The 23979-nt window shown below is 36.7% G+C and overlaps 1 protein-coding gene across 1 annotated transcript in view; it reads left to right on the forward strand.

The window, feature by feature from the left end:
- The window catches only part of supt6h (SPT6 homolog, histone chaperone and transcription elongation factor), a 99234-nt gene that overhangs the window by 11444 nt on the left and 63811 nt on the right, over positions 1 to 23979 (forward strand). Inside the window, exons 2-8 of the mRNA XM_051930547.1 lie at positions 4092 to 4205; positions 6159 to 6320; positions 9765 to 9835; positions 10042 to 10231; positions 15832 to 15916; positions 17264 to 17519; positions 19657 to 19758. Coding sequence (XP_051786507.1) covers positions 4100 to 4205; positions 6159 to 6320; positions 9765 to 9835; positions 10042 to 10231; positions 15832 to 15916; positions 17264 to 17519; positions 19657 to 19758 — 972 coding nt within the window. The 5' untranslated portion in view covers positions 4092 to 4099. The remainder of the gene's footprint in view (positions 1 to 4091; positions 4206 to 6158; positions 6321 to 9764; positions 9836 to 10041; positions 10232 to 15831; positions 15917 to 17263; positions 17520 to 19656; positions 19759 to 23979) is intronic.

Here is a 23979-nt window from a genome sequence, read left to right on the forward strand (position 1 = left end):
CCATAAAGTGATAGTTTTCAAGGAATGGGGAACAAGAGAAGGAATCACATTGCATGACAGTTGCAGTCAAAATATAGAACCTTTTTATCGAACAAATTTTGCAAACAACTTAAACAATAAATTTGACAACATATTGTCAACCATCCAAGGAGGCATTTAGACTTAGTAAAATATCCAGAGGTGCTTGTCAAAAGTTTTATTGCACTGAACATGTCTTAGAAAAGGAATACATAGTAAATATGTTTTGAAAACCAACTAGACTTTCTGTTAATGTTAACAATCTCTGTCCACTGACACGTTAAAGTGACTTTTTAAACAACTTTACCATCATTAAACTGCATAATATTTAAATTAACAAATAACAGTGCAACTTCCAGTACTAATACTATTACTTCAAAACTTCAAGCCCAGGTACATTACACAGTATTCACCAAAATAAAATAAAACAAGTGCAACTTGGTGATGACATCTTTACCAACTGAACCTTCATTAAGGCAAATTGCATTAATACGAACCTTGCTTCAAACTAAGCCATATACATAAATAATAAAACTACAACTTGCATTTATAATACTATTTGTGGTATAGTAGGTCTGCGGCTTCAAAAAAAAAAAAAAGGTCAGTTTATAAATCCAGTTTGCCGCGTCCATCTCCATGGGCGCGATTGCACGACCACAGGGAGTTGCTAAGGTGCTTGGGGTGAGTTGCACCCGATTGTTCACAATTGCTTGATCGGCTAACTGCGGTGTGTGAATAAGGCGCTGTTCCCACAGAGACGTATATTTATGGGCTGGCAGGACAGGGGGAAGGAAAAAAGAAAAGATAGAACACAAGGAGGTTAAAGAAGGAAAAAGGGAGTCATGGGAGACGATCCAGACACCAGGAAGGTGAAGGCAACACAAGCTGGGGCTTCGTGAGGGAGCGCAGGCTGAGGCGATCTAGGGGCTGGTTCACCCCACTGACTAAGCGTGTAGAGTGGGGCGAGCGAAATGTAAGACCTCCCAATGGATCTGAGGAGCGACTAAGTGAGGGCGAAGGAAGCCGGGAGATGTGCTGACCTCGGACAGTCTGGCTGCGCAGTGTGGCAGCAACCAAGACGGGGGTTGGCAGAAAGCAGTTCGTGCTGCAAAGGCTCTGCCAGCAACGCGAGTGAAGGGTGAGCTGTGGAGACAGAAGGTGATGTGCTGTGATCGGGCGAGGAGAGAGACTGCATTTTAACCTCTATTTTAATGGATTTATTTATTATGGATTTTATCTCCACGTTTCACTGGTTTTATGGATTTGCTATTTATTTGGGTACTGTATTGTTCTGAACACTACACAATGGACACTTTGACTGTTTTTAACAAAAGCACTTGAGCACTTTCCACCATCCCCTGGCCTCAGTGAGATTTCTCAGCTCATCTCGGTCATAACTATCGATGGTGTTGGTTCAACAGACTCCCATGTGGGAAGAGGGAGTCTGTAGGGGACAGGCATCGTTACACTATTACACAGTATTGGAAAAAAAAGTAAAACAAGTACAACTTGGCTTGCAGTATTATCCAGAAGTATAGAAACAGTATTCCCACATTTGAACATTATGGTCCACATCCGAACTTTTAAAAACAAAGTATCTTCAGACGACAGACACAGCACCTTTTTTCGTCAAAAGGTCTTCTGTGCCATCATGTTCAACTTTATCGTCTGCTACAGCTTCCGTTTAGGAATGTTCTCTGTCCATTTTCACCGCTCAATACCTCCAGTAACGCATGTACTCCGTTGCATGCCTGTTTAGTGTTGCAGCAGTGAAAAAGGTCCCCCCCCCTTAAACAATTTCCCACAGCGCCATGTTCCGAATGTTGTTTAGGCTATTTAAACCAGTGTTCCAGTATAAGAATGATAATGGATTTTAATAAAAATAAACGGTTTTTGGTATGAACCGGTATACCGCCCAGCACTAATGTTTTATTACTTACTTTTCCTGCATACCGAAATAACAGTGATTCAACAACTGAAAGAGTGTAGCCCTTTCTCCACAAATGCCGTGACCGCTCTGTGACACTCTTCGGTTCTCTCTGTAGGTATCTTTGCCTTCATTGCTAAACTGTATGGAGTGTCACAGCTTGGGATCCTTGCCTTCACTGGAAGTAAAACAGAAGTGGCGAAACCAAAGCTTCACGAACAATCATCTAAGAAAAATATTGTCTATTAAATGAGAGCTAACTTGCTGTCTTGCAGTTCAAAATAAAAGTTGCTTATACCGTTACCAGTTAGGTTTTATCATGTTACCAGAGTCCGATGAGCTACGGCTAGCTGAGGTACTTGGGCTGGTTGCCTGTAAGACATTGAATGCAGTACATTCTTTTAAATTAATGCTTTGCTGTAGTAAATTTTTTGACATGTTTGTTGTACAGCTTCCCTTGCAAGAAATTATCTTGCCAAAGTTGCTGCTTTTTGCAATGTCACTATTTCCTTTATTGAAATATATATCCACACTTTTTAGAATTTGCTGTGATTCACAGTTCACGTGCTAAGTCGAGTAAAACAAATTGACGCACTGTTAATATATGATGTGATGCAGTATTGCACAGGGAAGGTGGGGGCCTGAGAAAGAGCATGTGCAAGCTCGGTTCATGTCACCAGGAAGTGCTCCACTCACACTAGACAGAAAGTGTCTGTGAGCAGCTAACACAACAGCTTAACAATACTTTTCTTTAAAATTTGCATTAACCTTAACCTTGCAAGGCAAGTTTCTCATTTAGCAAAAGCTATAGACAGCCTCTTCAAAGCCAAGGGTTTGCAACTGATCGCTCACGGGTACCACAAAGTAAATCTTTATGCTGAGATGCTTCATGGTGTGAGTGCATGGCATTAGTTATATAGCTGATTGAAAATGCATGTGTTGGAATCAATAAATGGAACTGAAATTCAAATGTCTTTTCAATTACTTTGGTTTTTGGAAATTTGGAACCAGTTCTCAAGACCCAAACCTATCGATGACTGTCTTCACTGTATTCCATGGGATGTTTAATGCATTGGAAACTTTTTTGTACCCCTGTCCTGATTGATATGTTTCAATGATGAGATCTCGTTCATGTTATAAGAGCTCTTTGCCGACCATGGCTTTTGGAGTATGTTGCAACCAAGAGAATTTCATAATAATCCTACAGGAACAGACTAATTTTATCTGAGCTCAATCAGAGCCACATGAATTGAAGGCAAGTGTATACTTACTACTATTTAATATGAGACTTATTGCGATTGGTTGATTCTGACCACATCCTTGATTATTAAGGGGTGTGCATACCAATGCAACCAGGTTTTTCATGATTTCTTTTCTCCCTTTTTTCACTAAAAAGATTCTGATTTGTTTTCACCGCCTTTGTATATATTGCAGTTTTGCAATAAAGGTGGGATAAGTTCTGACAAAATTTATCTTGGCTTCATTTTTATTACACAAAATTGTGGTTTTGACAGGGGTGTGTAGACTTTTTATATCCACTGCATAATGGTTGACAACAATTTTGGCTTTTCAAAAGTGTAAGGTTATGAATGATGTAATCCGTTTCTGATATTTATTGTCACATGTAACAAGGTTCCAGTTAAGGTGAAGGGGATAGGGTGGTAATGTATCAAATACCTTTCTTTCTGGATCATCTGTGCAAAAATGCTCACTGCCACAGCGCCTGGCTGCTTCTTTTAAGGTTTGGTGAACTTTGCTCCTTTCACTTTAATTGGTGTGTTAAAATGTTCCACTCGCTACAGTATTATTAATGACAAATCAACAAATAAAAAAAGTGTCACCTAATTTTGTTTTTTCTACATCACCAAATTTCAATCAAATCCATCAAGGGTTTTTTGAGACTTGGGGGTATTTTGTTTTTCTATGAGGGAGGGGGTGTTACCCTTAAATATTAATATATTAAAATGTCCTTTTATAGCCAAATTTCAGCTTTTTACGTAAATGGGAAATAGTGTTTTTATTAACGAGTGAGTGAATGAGTCGGCTAGGTATATGCTGTTTATCAGCAAAATGGGTAATGATGAGACAAATACCAGAATATCTTTTTATTTAAATTAACAGTATGTTATGTTTTTTTGTTATTCAGCCAGAAGAATGTCAGATTTCTTGGAGAGTGAAGCTGAAGAATCTGATGAAGAGTATGATGTAGATGGAGAAGTTCAGCCCAAAAAATCTAAAAAATTTGTTGAAGTTGATGATGGTGAGTTAGTAAATGATCTGCTCTAGGTGACTGATGGTACATTTTTTCATATAATTTTGTACTTGTAAACCAGTGATGATGTCAATATTCCTGCTGTTTGTTTGGTGCTGCTAACTGCTGTATTTTTTTTTTCCTTTGACTTCGTATTGTAATAGAGCTTTCTCAGACAGGTGTTTTGGAGGTGTGGGGAATTCGCTGATGTACAGATTGTTTTAAGCCTTTGTAATTTCTTAGGTTGTCAGTTCTAGCATTGGATACAGTAGAACATAAACTTTAATAACGCTTATTTTAAATTTAAATGTAATAGTCAGCTACTTCTCAATTTAGAAAATATTTACTTCACAGCACATGAAGTACTAAGCATAACATCCAAACATCCATTCCCTTGTTACATTACTGACCTGAGAACCCTGAAGATTTGCAATATGATCACTAGCCGGTGCATCACCTTTTTACACCGTTAGAAAATATATATGTATTTGACCAGGAAATGCACAAATAGAGCGATTTTGAATATAAAAATTATCAAATTATTAGAATCATACAGAAAACAAATTTATAGCACAGACCAGTGGACAGATTTATTTTATGTTACGATTATTCTCCCCCCCCCCCCCATGATGACCAGTGGCTGTGCCTCACCTGCCTCCCCTGACTGCACGTCCCTGTATTGAACTGCTCTGATCCAGCTGTTCTTGCATGCTACATTTGCTTTTAATATCATCTGCACTGTAATTAAAGTATTTCCACATGTTACTTTCTCTCTTTCTAACCGCAAACATCTATGCAAAACTTGCCATCGTCAACCATACGTGCTTACAGCTTCAACAAGGTGAACCAAATGTGCTCAACAAACAACGGTCCTTTATGGAAGTTGTGCCACATGACTATAGTAAGCCCAAGTTACAAGATCATCAAATAGTGAACAGCGCAATGTAACTGAATGCTCAGGGCGACCTACAGACAACCCCTCTGCACGACTAAACCGGATTGAACGAGAATGCTATTGCTGTTTTTTTTGTTTTTACTCAATTTTTGTTCTTGTGTTAGTTTGTTCACATATCACTTATTTTTATTTAGTTTTATTTTCTCTGCCTTAATTTCAGTTCTTGTTCTTATAAAAGGAAAAACAATATTTTTAGTTCTAGTTCTCGTTTTCATTATGAAAATATCACTGCGGCAGACTCCAATAAAGATTCCAATGTTTTTTTCCATTATCCCTTTAATAAACCCTTTACACCTTTTACATAACTAGATTCATAGAAGCTCTATACCCTTTATTAAAGTGTATTTGTCTTATTAAACTATACACCACAGGTGTTGTTTAATTTTTTTTTTTTTTTTTTTGTTGACAAAGTGAAATTCTGTAGGCTTATTGTTCAGTAACCATAAAAGTACTAAAATAAATCAAATTTATTTAAATTACATACGTTAACTAATGTATAAAAATATATATCTGTAATAAATATGGCAATAAAGAAAATAAAATGCTTCTCATTATTACCAGCTGTCCTATTGTTTAATTTTTTTCTGTACTGTACCTTTCTGAAACAAATCTTGTATACATATATAATATTATATATATATATATATATATATATATATATATATACACACATATACTAGGGGGCTTCGCCCCCTACTCGCTTCGCTTGCCAACCCCCGTGTTTGGTTTTCCGGATACATACTTTTAAGATTTTTTTTTTTTCTTTGAGTTGTTGCCGTTTCATTAGTTTCACTTTTATTTCAGAACTTCTGTAAAAACAATATTTGTAATCTTGCGAGTCCCAATATACTGAATCTTTTTAATGATGTCAGGATAGGTTTCTCTGTTTGGAATTTCAGCACAGACAAAACGCTCTACATCATCAGTAGTTAATCATTTTTGTAATTTTGTAATTTTCACCATATAAGTTTACTTTTTATTAATGCATAAATCTTCTCCAACACCAGAGGAAGAAGAGGAGGAGGAGAATTTAGAGGATCAGGATGAGCATGGTAATCTTCGGGGATTGATTGATGATGATGTTGAGGAGGAGGAGGAGGAGGAAGAAGAGGATGAGGAAGAAGGCAGTGACTCTGGAGATGAGGCTGGACATCGTAAAAGAAAACGCAGTATGTATTTTTCCCTTTGCTTATGAGGTTAGTGAATGCTTAAAAGTATATGGTTAGCCAAAGAGTAAATCTAAAGACATTCTGAAACAGTGGGTGTTTACGTTTTCAAAATTAGTTTCTTAACATGTCTACTACAGTGGTGTGAAAAACTATTTGCCCCCTTCCTGATTTCTTATTCTTTTGCATGTTTGTCACACAAAATGTTTCTGATCATCAAACACATTTAACCATTAGTCAAATATAACACAAGTAAACACAAAATGCAGTTTTTAAATGATGGTGTTTATTATTTAGGGAGAAAAAAAATCCAAACCTACATGGCCCTGTGTGAAAAAGTAATTGCCCCCTTGTTAAAAAATAACCTAACTGTGGTGTATCACACCTGAGTTCAATTTCCGTAGCCACCCCCAGGCCTGATTACTGCCACACCTGTTTCAATCAAGAAATCACTTAAATAGGAGCTGCCTGACACAGAGAAGTAGACCAAAAGCACCTCAAAAGCTAGACATCATGCCAAGATCCAAAGAAATTCAGGAACAAATGAGAACAGAAGTAATTGAGATCTATCAGTCTGGTAAAGGTTATAAAGCCATTTCTAAAGCTTTGGGACTCCAGCGAACCACAGTGAGAGCCATTATCCACAAATGGCAAAAACATGGAACAGTGGTGAACCTTCCCAGGAGTGGCCGGCCGACCAAAATTACCCCAAGAGCGCAGAGACGACTCATCCGAGAGGTCACAAAAGACCCCAGGACAACGTCTAAAGAACTGCAGGCCTCACTTGCCTCAATTAAGGTCAGTGTTCACGACTCCACCATAAGAAAGAGACTGGGCAAAAACGGCCTGCATGGCAGATTTCCAAGACGCAAACCACTGTTAAGCAAAAAGAACATTAGGGCTCGTCTCAATTTTGCTAAGAAACATCTCAATGATTGCCAAGACTTTTGGGAAAATACCTTGTGGACTGATGAGACAAAAGTTGAACTTTTTGGAAGGCAAATGTCCCGTTACATCTGGCGTAAAAGGAACACAGCATTTCAGAAAAAGAACATCATACCAACAGTAAAATATGGTGGTGGTAGTGTGATGGTCTGGGGTTGTTTTGCTGCTTCAGGACCTGGAAGGCTTGCTGTGATAGATGGAACCATGAATTCTACTGTCTACCAAAAAATCCTGAAGGAGAATGTCCAGCCATCTGTTCGTCAACTCAAGCTGAAGCGATCTTGGGTGCTGCAACAGGACAAGGACCCAAAACACACCAGCAAATCCACCTCTGAATGGCTGAAGAAAAACAAAATGAAGACTTTGGAGTGGCCTAGTCAAAGTCCTGACCTGAATCCAATTGAGATGCTATGGCATGACCTTAAAAAGGCGGTTCATGCTAGAAAACCCTCAAATAAAGCTGAATTACAACAATTTTGCAAAGATGAGTGGGCCAAAATTCCTCCAGAGCGCTGTAAAAGACTCATTGCAAGTTATCACAAACGCTTGATTGCCGTTATTGCTGCTAAGGGTGGCCCAACCAGTTATTAGGTTCAGGGGGCAATTACTTTTTCACACAGGGCCATGTAGGTTTGGATTTTTTTTCTCCCTAAATAATAAAAACCACCATTTACAAACTGCATTTTGTGTTTACTTGTGTTATATTTGACTAATGGTTAAATGTGTTTGATGATCAGAAACATTTTGTGTGACAAACATGTAAAAGAATAAGAAATCAGGAAGGGGGCAAATAGTTTTTCACACCACTGTATATCATTAAAGATAACATGTCAAAAAAAAAAAAAAAAAACACTGTAACCAGGATAACTGCTACTGCTGAACCTTTTATTGGTGCCTTTCAAAACTAAATGTAAAGGTTTTGGCCTTTTATTTTTTTCCCCAACATTTCTTATTCAGGATTTTAATATTTTCATCTAACTTGAGTTGTGTTTATATATATATATATATATATATATATATATATATATATATATATATATATATATATATATATATATATATATATATAATAAAAAAGATTTTTACATTTGCTCTTAATGGATACATTTAAATGCTTTATTTTCATTGCATTTAACACTACAGCTTGAGCATCGCTTAATTCAAAATGTAAAACATTTTGAGTGGAAAATTCTGCACCAGGGCTCTCTTTTAAAATTTTTGCTTTAATTTGAGTGTAAAAATATGTGCCTGCCAAAAAACAGAAAAATATGTTAAAAAAAGAAAAAAAAAATTAATTTATCAAACCTGGTGTACACAGTCATCTTGTAAATGTGCATATGTGAATGCACCTTGAACCATGCATGATTGGTACCCAGGAACAACCATACATAGGACCCCAAATAGGACCAAGTACTGTAAAAAATTGCATGGTAGGTGGCATTTTGCTATAAAAGTATGGCAGCACAGAGGAGGATCAGCAATTTATGTTCCAATCGGTCTTCCTAAACAGATTAGTGCCCCTAACTAACACACAGGGTCACTTCTGCAGTTACCAACAATGTACCCTAAAACCATACTTGTGCATTACACCTCTTTCACTGTCTCTGATCTTTCTGCCAGCAGAATTTTATTGATTTTCTTACACCTAACTTTAAGTGTACCTTTTTACACCAGTTCCTTTAAGATATACACAGTTTTTGTTTTTTTTAAGCCTCTAAGCTGTAAGCACTTCCAGGGTTACTTCTGGAATTATTGACATCTAAATGTCTAAAATGTGAAAAAATAATCAATGTGTACATTTCAAGTAACATACTGTTATACAGCAAAAGAAGAATGACCTCCATATTGGGAGAAACCACATTTTTGAATCAGGAATGAACTTTTTAAGTAATGCAGCAGTGTGTGCCTCAGAGTCTTTTTGACTTCTCTGGTCTTTTGGTCTCCAGACGAGTTGTCTCTATGGATATATCTGCATTCTTGTAAGGTACAGAACTATGTAAAGATAAGCTCATCCATGACATACTCACATATAAAGAGCTATATTGCAACTACCAGTTAGCATGAAATGTTTAGGATGTAAGTGAAGAAACTGGAGCTCTCGGACAGAAAACTATTCTACTACGGGGAGAAAAGTGCCTGAGCTGAGATTCAGTCTTAGGATTTTTCTGCAGTCATGTGCATCATTATAACCACTGCACTACATAACTAATATAAGCAGAGGCAATTTACTCCTAAAACAAAAGCATTTTTAAATAAGATTGGTTTAAGGGGTTATTCTGACCCTAAAAAAAATAAACACAAAGCTGTATTAGTTGTATACTTTATTGCCTTTTGGAAGGTGGATCTTTTAATTTTTTTAAATTTATTAATAGTCATGTTAATTTTGGCAGCACAAGCCTACTTGATTTGTTCGAAACATGATCACACCAACAGACAATCTGGGACAAAATTTAGAAACTTGTTCGTATAAAAATATTATGATAAATTATTTTTCTCTCTTAGTCTTTGATGATCGGCTGGACGATGATGATATTGACCTCATTGAGGAAAATTTGGGAGTAAAAGTAAAGAGGGTAAGTACTTATTTTTTACACTGTTTTTACATTTGAAATATTAAATCAACTTGGTTAACTTTCTTCTTGTACAATATTCGTTAACCTATTTTAAAATATGAATTGAAATTTCTAATAGTTACATATTTGTGTGCACTATTCCACCTGCTTGAAGTTTAAAGACATTTTGAAAATCATCTTCATCAAATTTGCTTTTTCTCCAACAGAAAAAATTTCGTCGTGTTCTTAAAGTGTCTGATGATGAAGATGAGGAAGAGGAGGATGGACGTGAGGGTCATGAAAAAGACCTGATCGCAGAAGAGATTTTCCAGGGAGAAGAAGGGGATGATGGCGAACACATCGAAGTTCCTGTCCATGGTCCTGAGGAGGATGAAGAGGAGGACACTGAAGAATCTGGTGAGTTTATTATAATTTTTGGAAAGTTTTGACTTTAGAATAGTGCAAATGTAACAGTAAAGGACTAAATAATGGACAACCTTCATAAGAATTTTTATATTTGAAAAGATGCTTATTACTGAATTTTGGAAGTATAGCACATATATTACTTAATGATTAGCTGTAGGGCACATGAATTGCATCACTAAATGCTATTTGTCCATTTTAGCCAAACTGAGAAAAATTCCTTTTTTGTTGTGACTAAATGCTTTGGTGAATACTGGCAATGTAACATTTTATAAGATTTTATTAAATCTATATTTAATCATTTTAGAAATTTTAAAATGTAATATTTCAGAAAAGTATTTTCCTCAACAAAATACAGCATTCATTATAAATGGTTTTTATTAAACAGTGTGTGTCTGCATAAGCAATATATACTCAATGAATGAAGAGATAAAGACCTAGACGAATGTACATAAAACATAAATATGGGATAACTGGAAGGCAAAAGACAAGCAGAAGGGGCAAAATAAAATAAGCTTTAGAAATGGCAGACAAAGTCACGAGGTTGCCATCAGCCATTTCTGCAAAAGATGAGGAAAAAACTTATGATGCACTGTTGAGGATATTCTTTCTTAATGGCAGACCCACTCATTAGTGAGACATGGCTCCGAAAAAATCTTTAGGGAAGAGAGTCTGTTTCGTTAATTCAATAAAACTTGTATATACGGTATATGAGACAATGTTAAGTGAATAGTTGTTTGTAACGGGTTATTATTGAAAGTGACACATGAAATAATTCTGATGCTTAATGATGGGAAAGTGAAAAATGATGCCCTGATAAGGGCAATACAAGTATATAGTGTATACTTTTCAGTATATACTTAGAGAGACAAATCTCAGTATCGAGTATACAATCATAGGTTAAAGTTAGTACACAAAGTGAAATATGTTGTTTTTTAACATATGAGGAAAAAAAATCAAGATTTGATCTTGTAATAACTGAAATATTTATTAACTGGAATGTGAGCAAATATGCCATTTACGTCTGTGAAAAAAGTTAAATACTCCCTTGGTTCTATTGCCTTGTATTGCCCTTTTTGATAGAAACAACAGTTTCCTGTAACTCTAGCAGTCACTGACTTCAACTTGGAGAATGCTTTCCCCCAATCCACTATTCAGAATTTATTGAGCTGTGCAATATTAGAGTGGCGTATTGTGTCCATTGCCTGTTTCACATCACCCCCACAGGATATCAGTGGGGATTCAGATATGGGCTTTGACTTGGCCATTCTAAGACCCTCCATCTCTTTCATTTCAGCCAGTCCTTGTTGAGTTATTTTTATGTTTAGGGTCAGGTTTTAAGGTTCACCTTTGGTTATGTATTATTTGTCTGTCAGATAGATGGTCTCACATTATCCACAAGCACCCTTTAGAACAATTAAGAATTCATAGTGGATTCTATGTTGGTGAGTTGCCCAGGCCCTGATGCAGCAAAGCATCCCCAAACCATTACATTTCCACCATCATGCTTTATAGTTAGTATGAAGTTCTTCTGGTCAAATGCTGTTTTTGGTTTTCATCAGACATGTCATCTGATACTATGCCCAAATGCCTTTACCTGCCCAGTGCACATTGCTCAAGAAGTCCTTGCCGCGGCCCAGGTATTCATGGGCAAACATTAGTTTTACCATGAAGTTCTTTATAAACAGCAAAGGCTTCCTCCTGGTACACCTCCCATGTAGATCTAATTTCTCAAGCCCCTTTTAGAAAGGCAAACTCACACACTTTGACGTCAGAAATGGCAAGCTACCTGTAGGCACTGTGATGAAATACTGAGGTTCTTGGAGACTTCTTTCAGCATCATGTTACCTCTTTTTCGACAGAATGTGATGAGTTGCGGGTGGCCTGTTCTGGAATAGTTTTCAAATGTTTGAAAATGTTCTCCACTTGCAGATGATCCTCCTGACAGTGAAATGATTGATTTTTCAATTGTTTTGAAATCTTTTTAAATACCTTCTCAGACTCGGAGCGTTTGCTTGCAGTGCGTCTGAAAGTCCTTTGGATTGTTCCACGCGCAGATCTTGTTGATGTAATCTGAGATAGTTGAGACGTACGCCCTCTATTTTAACATATGCATCTACAACGTACTATTGGAATAGTTTGCCGCTGGAGTTCAAAATACTGAATGCATTCCTCATTGCTAATCTGTACGCGTAAAATTGGCATTGAGTAAGCCTTATTTGCTTGGCGGTTCTTTTATCAGGAACACGTAAATCTTTGTGCCGTAAGGGAATAAAAGTGGGTAAACCATTGGATCACAATTCATATTGAGCGTGGAAATCTGTTTACAGGAGTTGCCTATGGGATAGATGCAAATGTCTCTTTCGGAAGGCTGCTCGCCATCTTCTCCGGCGAAAATCGCTGCAACATTGGTGTGACATGTCGGGGCATTGTATCGTCGTAAATCCTGCCTAGGGTTTTCCTTGAAAACCCTTCGTACAGATGCTGTTGGATTGGACTGAGCGATTTCATGCATGTGTTCGTATGATTTAGCGAAGGGGTTGATGGTTCTGAGCATGGAATCTAGCTGGAGAAGTACATTTTCGCTGCATATAGAGTTTGCTTTATTTTGTAATCATACTTCAGTATCTTGGGCTGTGTCAAAAACATACAACTGTCCATATCCTGGAGAGGTAGAAGTGTTAGCATATAGTGGAGAGATTTGGTGATAAATTTGCCCGTGTATTTTAAAACAGTATGGTCCATGGCCAGGAGGTTGAGTTATCTATGCACCCATGGAAGTAAATGCTAGAGAAAAGTTGTATTCTTTAATGTGTTCACGATAATTTTTAGCTTCTGATGTTTGCTGTTTAAGAAGCTATTGTAAAGACACAGGTGGTTCCCGCAAAGGTGGTAAAGCTACTTTACCGTTGTGGCAGCACCTCGAGTACTTGTTGGATGTATTACGCTTAGCAGGCCATTATAGTGCATGACATGGAAGAGGACGAATAGGAATCGAGAAATGCCGTGTCGGCTGCATGTGGGCAGGACCGGTTTTGAAGTGGAAGCAGGACGAACCAGAAGAGAAATATAAGAGATAAATAGCTGAACTATAAGAGTAAATTGAAGCTCTTGGGTAACACTGGCAACCGTGAAACCACACACTGCGACGTTGAATGACTGAAAGGCATGGATTGGTTGAATGACTTGTACTAAAAGGCGAATGGTGTTTATTGCATTCTGAAATTAAAGCATACATTTTAATATGCTGCAAGGTAAGATGTGTCATGCTTTTCTAAAATGTTATCTCATTATCCATCCATTTATTTTCCAACCCGCTGAATCTGAACACTGGGTCACGGGGGTGTGCTGGAGCCAATCCCAGCCAACACAGAGCACAAGGCAGGAACCAATCCCGGGCAGGGTGCCAACCCACCGCAGGACACACACAAACACCAAGCACACACTAGGGCCAATTTAGAATCACCAATCCACCTAACCGGCATGTCTTTGGACTGTGGGAGGAAACCCACGCAGACACGGGGAGAACATGCAAACTCCACGCAGGGAGGACCTGGGAAGCGAACCCAGGTCTCCTAACTGCGAGGAAGCAGCGCTACCACTGTGCCACCGTGCCGCCCGTTCTCATTATGCTCTGTGGTTCTAAAAATTCAAATAATTATTTATTACATTTCATTGTTAGTTTCTTGTTATATACAGTTAGGTCCATAAATATTTGGACAGAGACAACTTTTTTCTAAGTTTGGTTCTGTACATTACCACAGTGAATTTTAAATGAAACAACTCGGATGCAGTTCAAGTGCAGACTTTCAGCTTTAATTCAGTGGGGTGAACAAAACGATTGCATAAAAATGTGAGGCAACTAAAGCATTTTTTTTTTAACACAGTCCCTTCATTTCAGGGGCTTAAAAGTAATTGGACAATTGACTCAAATGCTATCTCATGGGCAGGAGTGGGCAAGTCTGTCGTTATGTCATTATCAATTAAGCAGATAAAAGGCCTGGAATTGATTTGAGGTGTGGTGCTTGCATGTGGAAGATTTTTCTGTGAACAGACAACATGCGGTCAAAGGAGCTCTCCGTGCAGGTGAAAGAAGCCATCCTTAAGCTGCGAAAACAGAACAAACCCATCCGAGAAATTGCTACAATATTACGAGTGGCAAAATCTACAGTTTGGTACATCCTGAGAAAGAAAGCAAGCATTGGTGAACTCAGCAATGCAAAATGACCTGGACGTCCACGGAAGACAACAGTGGTGGTTGATCGTAGAATCATTTCCATGGTGAAGAGAAACCCCTTCACAACAGCCAACCAAGTGAACAACACTCTCCAGGGGGTAGGTGTATCGATATCCCAAGTCTACCATAAAGAGAAGACTGCATGAAAGTAAATACAGAGGGTGCACTGCAAGGTGCAAGCCACTCATAAGCCTCAAGAATAGAAAGGCTAGATTGGACTTTGCTAAAGAACATCTAAAAAAGCCAGCATAGTTCTGGAAAAACATTCTTTGGACAGATGAAACCAAGATCAACCTCTACCAGAATGATGGCAAGAAAAAACTATGGAGAAGGCGTGGAACAGCTCATTATCCAAAGCATACCACATCATCTGTAAAACACAGTGGAGGCAGTGTGATTGCTCGGGCATGCATGGCTGCCAGTGGCACTGGGACACTAGTGTTTATTGATGATGTGACACAGGACAGAAGCAGCCAAATGAATTCTGAGGTGTTCAGAGACATACTGTCTGCTCAAATCCAGCTAAATGCAGTCAAATTGATTGGGCGGCGTTTCATGATACAGATGGACAATGACCCAAAACATACAGCCAAAGCAACCCATGAGTTTATTAAAGCAAAGAAGTGGAAAATTCTTGAATGGCCAGGTCAGTCACCTGATCTTAACCCAATTGAGCATGCATTTCACTTGTTGAAGACTAAACTTCAGACAGAAAGGCCCACAAACAGACAGCAACTGAAAGCCGCTGCAGTAAAGGCCTGGCAGAGCATTAAAAAGGAGGAAACCCAGCATCTGGTGTTGTCCATGAGTTCAAGACTTCAGGCTGTCATTGCCAGCAAAGGGTTTTCAACCAAGTATTAGAAATGAACATTTTATTTCCAGTTATTTAATTTGTCCAATTACTTTTGAGCCCCTGAAATGAAGGGATTGTGTTAAAAAATGCTTTAGTTGCCTCACATTTTTATGCAATCGTTTTGTTCACCCCACTGAATTAAAGCTGAAAGTCTGCACTTCAACTACATCTGAGTTGTTTCATTTAAAATTCATTGTGGTAATGTACAGAACAAAAATTAGAAAAAAGTTGTCTCTGTCCAAATATTTATGGACCTAACTATATTTATGAGGGTACCAGCAGAATCTTCAGTTTTAAAAATGTATAGCTTTTATACACATATTTTCATGTTGAGTCAGAGAAGGAAGATACAGTATTTCACTGAATTGTAACACTTTGTTTAAGGCTGTTTTCAAAAGTTGGTGTTGAATGTGTAATAGTTCCTTAGTTTTATTTTCAACAAACTGTATCCTTACTGAATAACTGAATAAATACTGATACTATTTTACCCCACCAATATTTTAGATATTGATGATTTCATAGTGGATGATGATGGTCAACCTTTGAAAAGGCCAAAATGGAGAAAAAAGCTTCCAGGATATACAGATGCGTAAGTAATTTTTTTTCTTGTGCTGGTTAATCTCCTTCTATTCACTTGTGCCCTTTAAACTGCTGTTACATAGGTGACCACCATGATCAACAACAAATATTTTTAAATTGAACTAACTTATTTCTTACTTTGTATGCGCAGTGTTTTTGCAAGGATCTATACAATGCTCAAAATGAATTTAAATATACACTGTTCTTAAATTCTAATCTAGATAAATCAAGAGTTCAAAGTTTCTACCATTGGGTCCTGAGTCACTGTTGTATTTAATGGGAACGGGTCACGTGTAGTTTGCATACTGTGTCTCAGTGGGTTGCGTATCGTTGTTTAAGCGATTTTCCCCCCACCCCCATGTTCAGACAGAAGTAAGGACTTATGCAGCTCAGGTTGCCATTCTTTTGTCATGAATCTGAATCTTGCTTTCAGGGCTTTTATAGATTTTAATAGATTTTGCAATCTTTTAATGTGGATATTGTTTAAGAATTCGTGCAGCTGAAAATAATTGAATTCAAGTACAATAGTGAACTTAATAAGTTTACCAAAGTTTCATTGCTTGATTTCGGCAAGCTGCACATTGCTCAATTTCCTCAAGGCTTTGTAAACATGCTGTGCATATGGCATCATTATTTGATAGCATATACAGATGTGCACAAGTGTTTTCAAAAATGAAAATTAAAAGCAATATAGAAGCAAACTAACCGATACAAATCTTTGCACTGAATGAATTGTTGAAGGCCAAGTTGTTAGGTTTGAGCAGAAACAAGCAGTTTATGACTAGAACAAAGACATAGTGAAGTCAATGTCTTTTAAAAAAATACCTTTCTTAATGGCATTTGAAGATTGCTTTTAATAGATTTTAATGTAAAAAGTATAATTATAAATTGGAGCAACTTTTTTTTTTTTAAAGTTAATTTTTGTGATTAAAACATATACTAGATTATCTGGGTTCATAGTCTGACTTAGATTTTATATATGGCCTGCTGTACAAGTCATTATTTAATCATTATTAAAAATCTGGCTTGCTACCAAAAACGTTTGACAAATTCTACCATAGATTGAGCATGCTGGGTGAAGTTTACATGTTCTCGGTGTGTCTGCTTGGATTTAATTCCAGGTACTCTGGGTTATCCTTCCCATTTTCAGAAAGGCATGCATTTTAGGTTAACTGTAGGTTCTTAGATGGATTTTTTTCCGTGTTCAGGACTGTTTCCTCTCTTGCTCTAGTTTTACTATGTTGCCAGGATAGGCTCTAACTAACCTAGAATCCTGACTTGGATTAAGTGGGTTTCAGGTGATTGTTGTTTTACTTTATTTGTTACTGAATATTGGGGATCTGAAAAATCTTTATAGAGCCCTTCAAGAAGCCCAGGAAATCTTCGGTGGTGAGTTTGACTTTGAAGAATTTGAAAATGAAGCTTATGATGTAGAAGAGGAAGAGGAAGAAGAACCAGATGAAGAGAGCTGGGATCGGCCTAAAAAACAAACCAAGAAGAGAGTGGGTCGGCGCAGTATATTTGAAATTTATGAACCAAGTGAGCTAGAGAGCAGCCATCTTACTGACCAGGACAATGAAATCAGGGCTAATGACATACCTGAAAGGTTCCAGGTAGGAAGATCATTTTTTTTTTCTTCCTGTAGACCTGTGGTAAACTTAAGTTTCAAATATTTACAGTAGTTTTAAATAAATGGTCTGTGACTTTACTATTTTTGATTTATGGCAATAACAAAACAAATAAAACTTGTTACTGAAAAATATGACCCATGATGCCATAAATATTGTAGAGATGTTCATAGAATTCTGCCAGGTTTTTAGTCCCTTTTCAAGGTAATGTTAGCACCACATGTATGTAAAGTTGGATATATTACATTTGACATGTGCATTGTTCAGGTGTTAGCAAAATGTGTAGTCAGATTATCTTGTGTTTACTGATATTTTACTGTAAGGGTTTGTGTTAGGTGTGTCAGTTTTCTTCCAATGGTCAACATCTGCTGAGACTAATGTTGAAGTCATTTTTAATATGAAATAAATGCAACAGGATACATACATTACTTCTGACTCCCCCTCTACACACATACTGGATACTTGATCAACATTTAAGGAATATTTCTCCTGAAAATTGTCATTTTTATCTGTTACTCATTGTTTTTGGTTATGGCAAAGAAATAATCGTAATCTCATATTTTCATGGAGATCAAAGGCAGTAAAATTACTAATGAAATGTGAATTTCCCCTTGGGGCTTAATAAAGTATCTCTCTCTATCTATCTCTATCGCTCGCAATAGGTGTCAACAGGAAACAACACTGAACAAAAAAAAAAAAAAAACTGATTGCTCATGTTACATAATTTACATGTCCAATATGCTGATGTACAGTGCTCTCCATAATATTTGGGACAAAGACACATTTTTCTTTGATTTACCCCTCCGCTCCTTAGTGTAAAATTACAAATCAAATTAATTCATATGTGATTAAAGCACACTTTTAAGGGTATTTGCATACATTTCGATCACATCATATAGAAATTTCAACACTTTTTCTACATGGCCCCCAATTTCAGAGAACCATAATGTTTGGGACAATTGCCATCACAGGTGTTTGTGATTACTCAGGTGAGTTTCATTAGTGTAAGCATAAGATACCTAGGCTTGCCTCTACCTAGAGACTGTCTTTTGAAGCTGTAGTTGTCATTATTCAACATGAAGACAAGGGTTTTGCCAATTAAAGTCATAGAAGCCATTATGAGGCTGAGAAACAAGAATAAAACCATTAGAGACATAGATAAAACCTTATGATTACGTAAATCGGCTTTCTTGAATATCATTAAGAAGAAAGAACGCTCTGGTGAACTGGGGATCCACAAAGAGACTGGTTAGACAGCCACAGAAGCAGAGTGGCTAGGTTAGTTTATGAAAAAGTACTTAAGAGCCAGCATAATTCTGGACAAAGGTTTTCTGGACAGACGAAGCAAAGATTAACCTATATCAGGAAAATGTCAAAAACAAAATATAGAGACGAAAAAGAACTGCCCAAGATCTAAAGCATAACAGCTCATCTATTAAACATGGTGATGGGGGTGTTATGGCTTGGGCATGTCTGGCTGCCACAGTTACTGGCACATTTCTCTTCATTGATGATGTAACTGCTGACAGCAGTTGCACGATGAATTCTAAGGTGTATAGAAACATCTTATCTGCTCAAGTCCCAGTAAATGCCTTCAAATTCTTTGAATGGTGCTTCATCCTTAAATATAAGTCTTGGCTAAGATATTACTGACCTATCAGCCAGTTCCAATTGACGAAAAAAACAAAGTTCTTTGGTGCAAAACTCAGTATTTCCCCCCTTAAAATTGAACTAAAATATAGTCTATACATCATATTCATCACTTTTAAGGTTTAATGCGTTTATCATGTCACTGCACATTATAATTACAACTCATGTTATGAATTATTATATGGGTAAGTACGGTAGTCATTTAGCTGGTTTGGCTGCTTGTCCCTAATTGATCAAGGGTATCATGTTAATGAAAATATTCTGAAATTCAAAAATATTTAAAATACATCCGTTTCCAGACATTCTGGATTAGGGATGCTCAGCCTGTATATATAATTAAATATCTTATAATTTTTATTAGGAAAGATAAAAAGAAGACGCACACGTCATTGGTTAAGACTTAAGTATTGGTATGGTTCTCCAGATTTAGAAAATCTTCCTGTAAGCTTATTTTGTAAACTTCTGTTCACAGCTCAGATCTATACCTGTGCATAGTGCAGAGGAGGAGGAGCTAGAAGAAGAGGCTGAGTGGATATATAGAAATGCTTTTTCCACACCTACTATTTCCATCCAGGTAAATACATTATTAAATATTTTTGCAGTAACTTCTTGTTGAGATACTTAAATGTTTTTTTGCAGTCTAAATTCTTAATACCTGTTTTGCATTTAATATTTTTCATGACACATTGCATTTCGGCCTTGTTGTTAGACAGGAAGTATGTAATTATCTAAATGTCCATTAGAACTGCATGATGTATTATTACACTATGTGCAATGTCTAATAAGGGAAATTAAATGAAAGTTGTCATGCTACAGCTTTTTTGTTCCTTGATTCAAAAGGAAAACTTGCAAGGTTCTAATTTTCCATGACTAATCTTCAAGAGGAAAGCTGTCAGATATAAAATAATTTACTCTGATTTAAGGGTTGTTGGATACACTGAGTTTCTTAGTAGTGGGTGATATGCAGGCTCTACATGAACCGCGAACCACCACTCACAATCATTCTTAGTCATAGAGTTGAACCGATTGAGATTTCTATGGCCGGTAGTGCTGGGTGGTATGACCAAAAGTCTATATCACGGTATTTTTTCAAAATTATGCCGGTTTCACGGTATTGGACGGTATTTTTTTCCCATGTATGAGTGGATGTTAACCACATTTTCCACTGCAATTACCAGCTAAGAATAACCTATTCCACTGTCATGAGAATTGTACATTGTACAAAAAAACATTTTAATGTGCACACGAGTATTAATACAGGTTTGCATGTCCCCATGAACTGATAGTTTTCAAGGGGGTGGCACTAATGAAGAGAAGGAATCCCATTGCATGACAGATGCAGTCAAAATATAGAGCCTTTTTATTGAACAAATTTTGCAAACAACCTAAAACTAAAATTTTGACAACATATTTTCAACCATCCAAAGAGGCATTTAGACTTAGTAAAATATCCAGAGGTGCTTGTCAAAAGTTATATTGCACTAAACATGTCTTAGAAAAGTAATAAATAGTAAATATTTTTTGTAAACCAACTACACTTTGTTAATGTTGACAATCTCTGTCCACTGACACATTAAAGTGATGTTTTAAAAAACTTTACCATCATTAAACTGTATAATTAAACTAATAAATAACAACAATACAATAAATAATAGTGCAGCTTCCAGTAATAATACTATTACTTCCAAGACTTCAAAGTCCAGGTGCATTACACAGTATTCACCAAATTTAAAATAAAACAAGTGCAACTTGGTGATGACATCTTTACCAACTGAACCGTCATTAAGGCAAACTGCATTAATATGGACCTTGCTTCAAAATAAGGTATATACATAAATAATAAAACTGCAACTTGCATTTATAATGCTATTTGTTGTATAGCCCTACGGAAGTGTATTAGGGCCACAGTGAAGAAAAAAAAACTATATGTCAAGATTAAAGTCAACATTTCAACTTTATTCTCATAGTTTATTTTGTCATTAAAGTAGAATGTCGTAAACTAAACTTCATCCTAAAAATCAATGTTTAATTTACTACATTTTCTCAAATCCCGTCACAAGTTAATGTAGCATATTAAATGCTTTGTGTTAAGTATTCCCCGACCTAGTTGTTAATAGCTGTACGATCTTCTTAAACTGACTTCCTCTACACTAATAGTATTGGTCTGATGTACCACACCCGCAGTTCCTAACTTTCCTTTTTCTTTCTCCACATAACCAATCACCCCACGATAAACGTTTTTGTGAAATTAAACGTAGTTATAAACTTAGACCACAGAGTGTTCAGAACTTTAAAAAAAATCTTCGTTATACATGTTTAATTATGCCATCCATTCAGGGTTGCGCCCATCCCAGTAAGCATTGTGTGCAAGGCAGGAGCAAATCCTGAATGTGGCGCCAGCACATCGTAGGGTGAATACGAGCAATACATACACTAGCAGGGTTAATATAGTATAAGAAAATCCCACAACCTACATGACTTTGAAATGAAACTGAAGCACTCCGAGTAAACCCACCAGAAAAGCATGCAAATTCAAAGCAAGAAACAACTGGGACCCCATTGCTGTGAGGCAGCAGTGCAACCTACACGCCACCGTGCCCCCACATGATTAATACATGCTTTAATGCATTTCATCATGAAAATTATATCAAGTATTTATCTTAGCATTCTAAATGTTCAGGGAGCAGGAATATCATGAAATTAATATATTCTGTGTGCTGCCTGTGCCTCCTCTTAGTGCAAGAGGAAGTCTGTTTAAGACACTTAAAGCAAAGAATTTAATGTGCTACATAACTTATGATGGAGTTTGAGAAAATCTAGTAAATTAAATATTTATTTTAAGATGAAGTTTAGTTTACGATGCTCTACTTTAAGAACAAATTACGAGAATAAAGTCAATATGTCGACTTCAATCTCGACAAACGGCGAGAATAAAGTAGAAATGTCATAAGCATAGAGATTAAAGTCAACATGTCGTCACACTATTACACAGTACCCAGGTACATTACACAGTATTGAAAAAAATAAAACAAGTACAACTTGGCTTGCATTATTATCCAGTAGTATATAAACAGTATTCACACATTTGAACATAATGGTCCACATCCGACCTTTTAAATCCAAAGTATCTCCAGACAACAGACGTGACTCCTTTTTCCAGCAAAAGTTCTTCTGTGTCATCAGTTTCAACTTTATCTTCTGCTACAGCTTCAGTTTTGGAATGTTCTCTGTCCATTTTCACAGCGCGATTCCTCCACTACTGCATGTACTCCGTTGCACACCTGTTTAGCGGTGTAGCAGTGAAGAAGAGCCTCCGTGTATCAGTGAAAAAGAGCCCCTGCAAAACACTGGTGTAGCAGTGGAAAAGGTTACCCTTAAACTGTTTCCCGCAGCGCCACGTTCCGAACGTTATTTAGGCAATTTAAACCAGTGTTGCAGTATAAGAAAAATCCATATCATAACAAAAATAAAAAACGGTTTTCGGTATGAACCAGTATACCGTCCAGCACTAATGGCCGGCTCTAATCACTGGTCCTTTTAATGGCAAACTTGCCAGTCTAAATCCGAGTAAAAGTATAAATTTTTTATAAAACACAAGATTACTTGCATCACACAAAAAACACCTTATAATTCATGTTCAGAAATACACAACATATTAAGTCTGAACACTGTAGTTTTTATTTAAAGTACACATTTTTTAGCTGTTTTATCTGAAAAAAGTACCTTAAATTACACACATATATATGCATCCTGCCATTCAGTCACTTTTGATGGCGCTTATATTTAGTATTGTACAGAGATAAATTGGCACTTCACTTCCAGACTTCATTTTAAAAAAATCACTCGCAACATACACATAAAGTGAACCAATGTATGCAAATGAGTCCTGTGATGGATGGTACCTATACAGGGTTGGTTCATGTTTTGCATAAGATACTTGCAGAATAAGTTCCACCTTACTGTATCCCTGCTTCCCATAATGCACCACACTTTAAAGATCCACTCCTAAATTCCAAGTTTCAATGGTCCATCCGCAAAGGCGCATATTCACTCTTTAGTCACTTTTTTGTTTTTTTCAGTTTACTTTGGGTCAAGATGTTAAACCACTTCAAACTGCCCAGATGAAAGTGAGTATGTTGTTATGTGTGAATGTGTCCTGCAGCTGAAAGTCTGAAAATGCAGTCATATACAGAAAGTATTTTAAAGAGTTAGTTGAGGAGGGCAGAATGGTGGATTGGTTTTTTGTGGGTTTTGCCTTGTAAGTACGAAATCTCATTGAAAAGACAGTTTTGTTTTTTTTTTTTTCCCCCTCCCTTTTCATAAATATGAACTAGCAGTAGGACATGTTGTGAGAAAATACTTGGTTATATAAAACAGTGAACTCCAATATTTTATTAGTAATAGTTTGATATTTCGCTGTCCTTTTCATATTTGTTTCTTTTTAAAAATTCCTATTACTTACTAGTGGTTGAAACAGATTTGATTCTTTAGCATTTGACTGCTTTCACCATATTGTTGTAATGTTGCATTCATGTTGTCTACTTTGAGTTTCAAGTTTCACCTGCTTACTTCAGTGCATTCACATTGCTTTCCAGTTGAGAAATGTAAGGTCACTGTTTGTTTCTTCGTCTACAAAAAAAAAATCAATTAAAGAAACTGTATTTTTTGTTGAAATGAAGAGCAAAATAAATGTATTATGTATCACTTTGTAGCTTTGCTCTAAATGCAGTTCAACCAAGATATGGTGTTTGTCTAACTAGGTTATATGTTTTAATTTTAAACAATTAAAGTCAGC

This window comes from Erpetoichthys calabaricus, chromosome 8 (assembly GCF_900747795.2).
Source record: "Erpetoichthys calabaricus chromosome 8, fErpCal1.3, whole genome shotgun sequence".
Taxonomy (NCBI): Eukaryota; Metazoa; Chordata; class Cladistia; order Polypteriformes; family Polypteridae; genus Erpetoichthys; species Erpetoichthys calabaricus.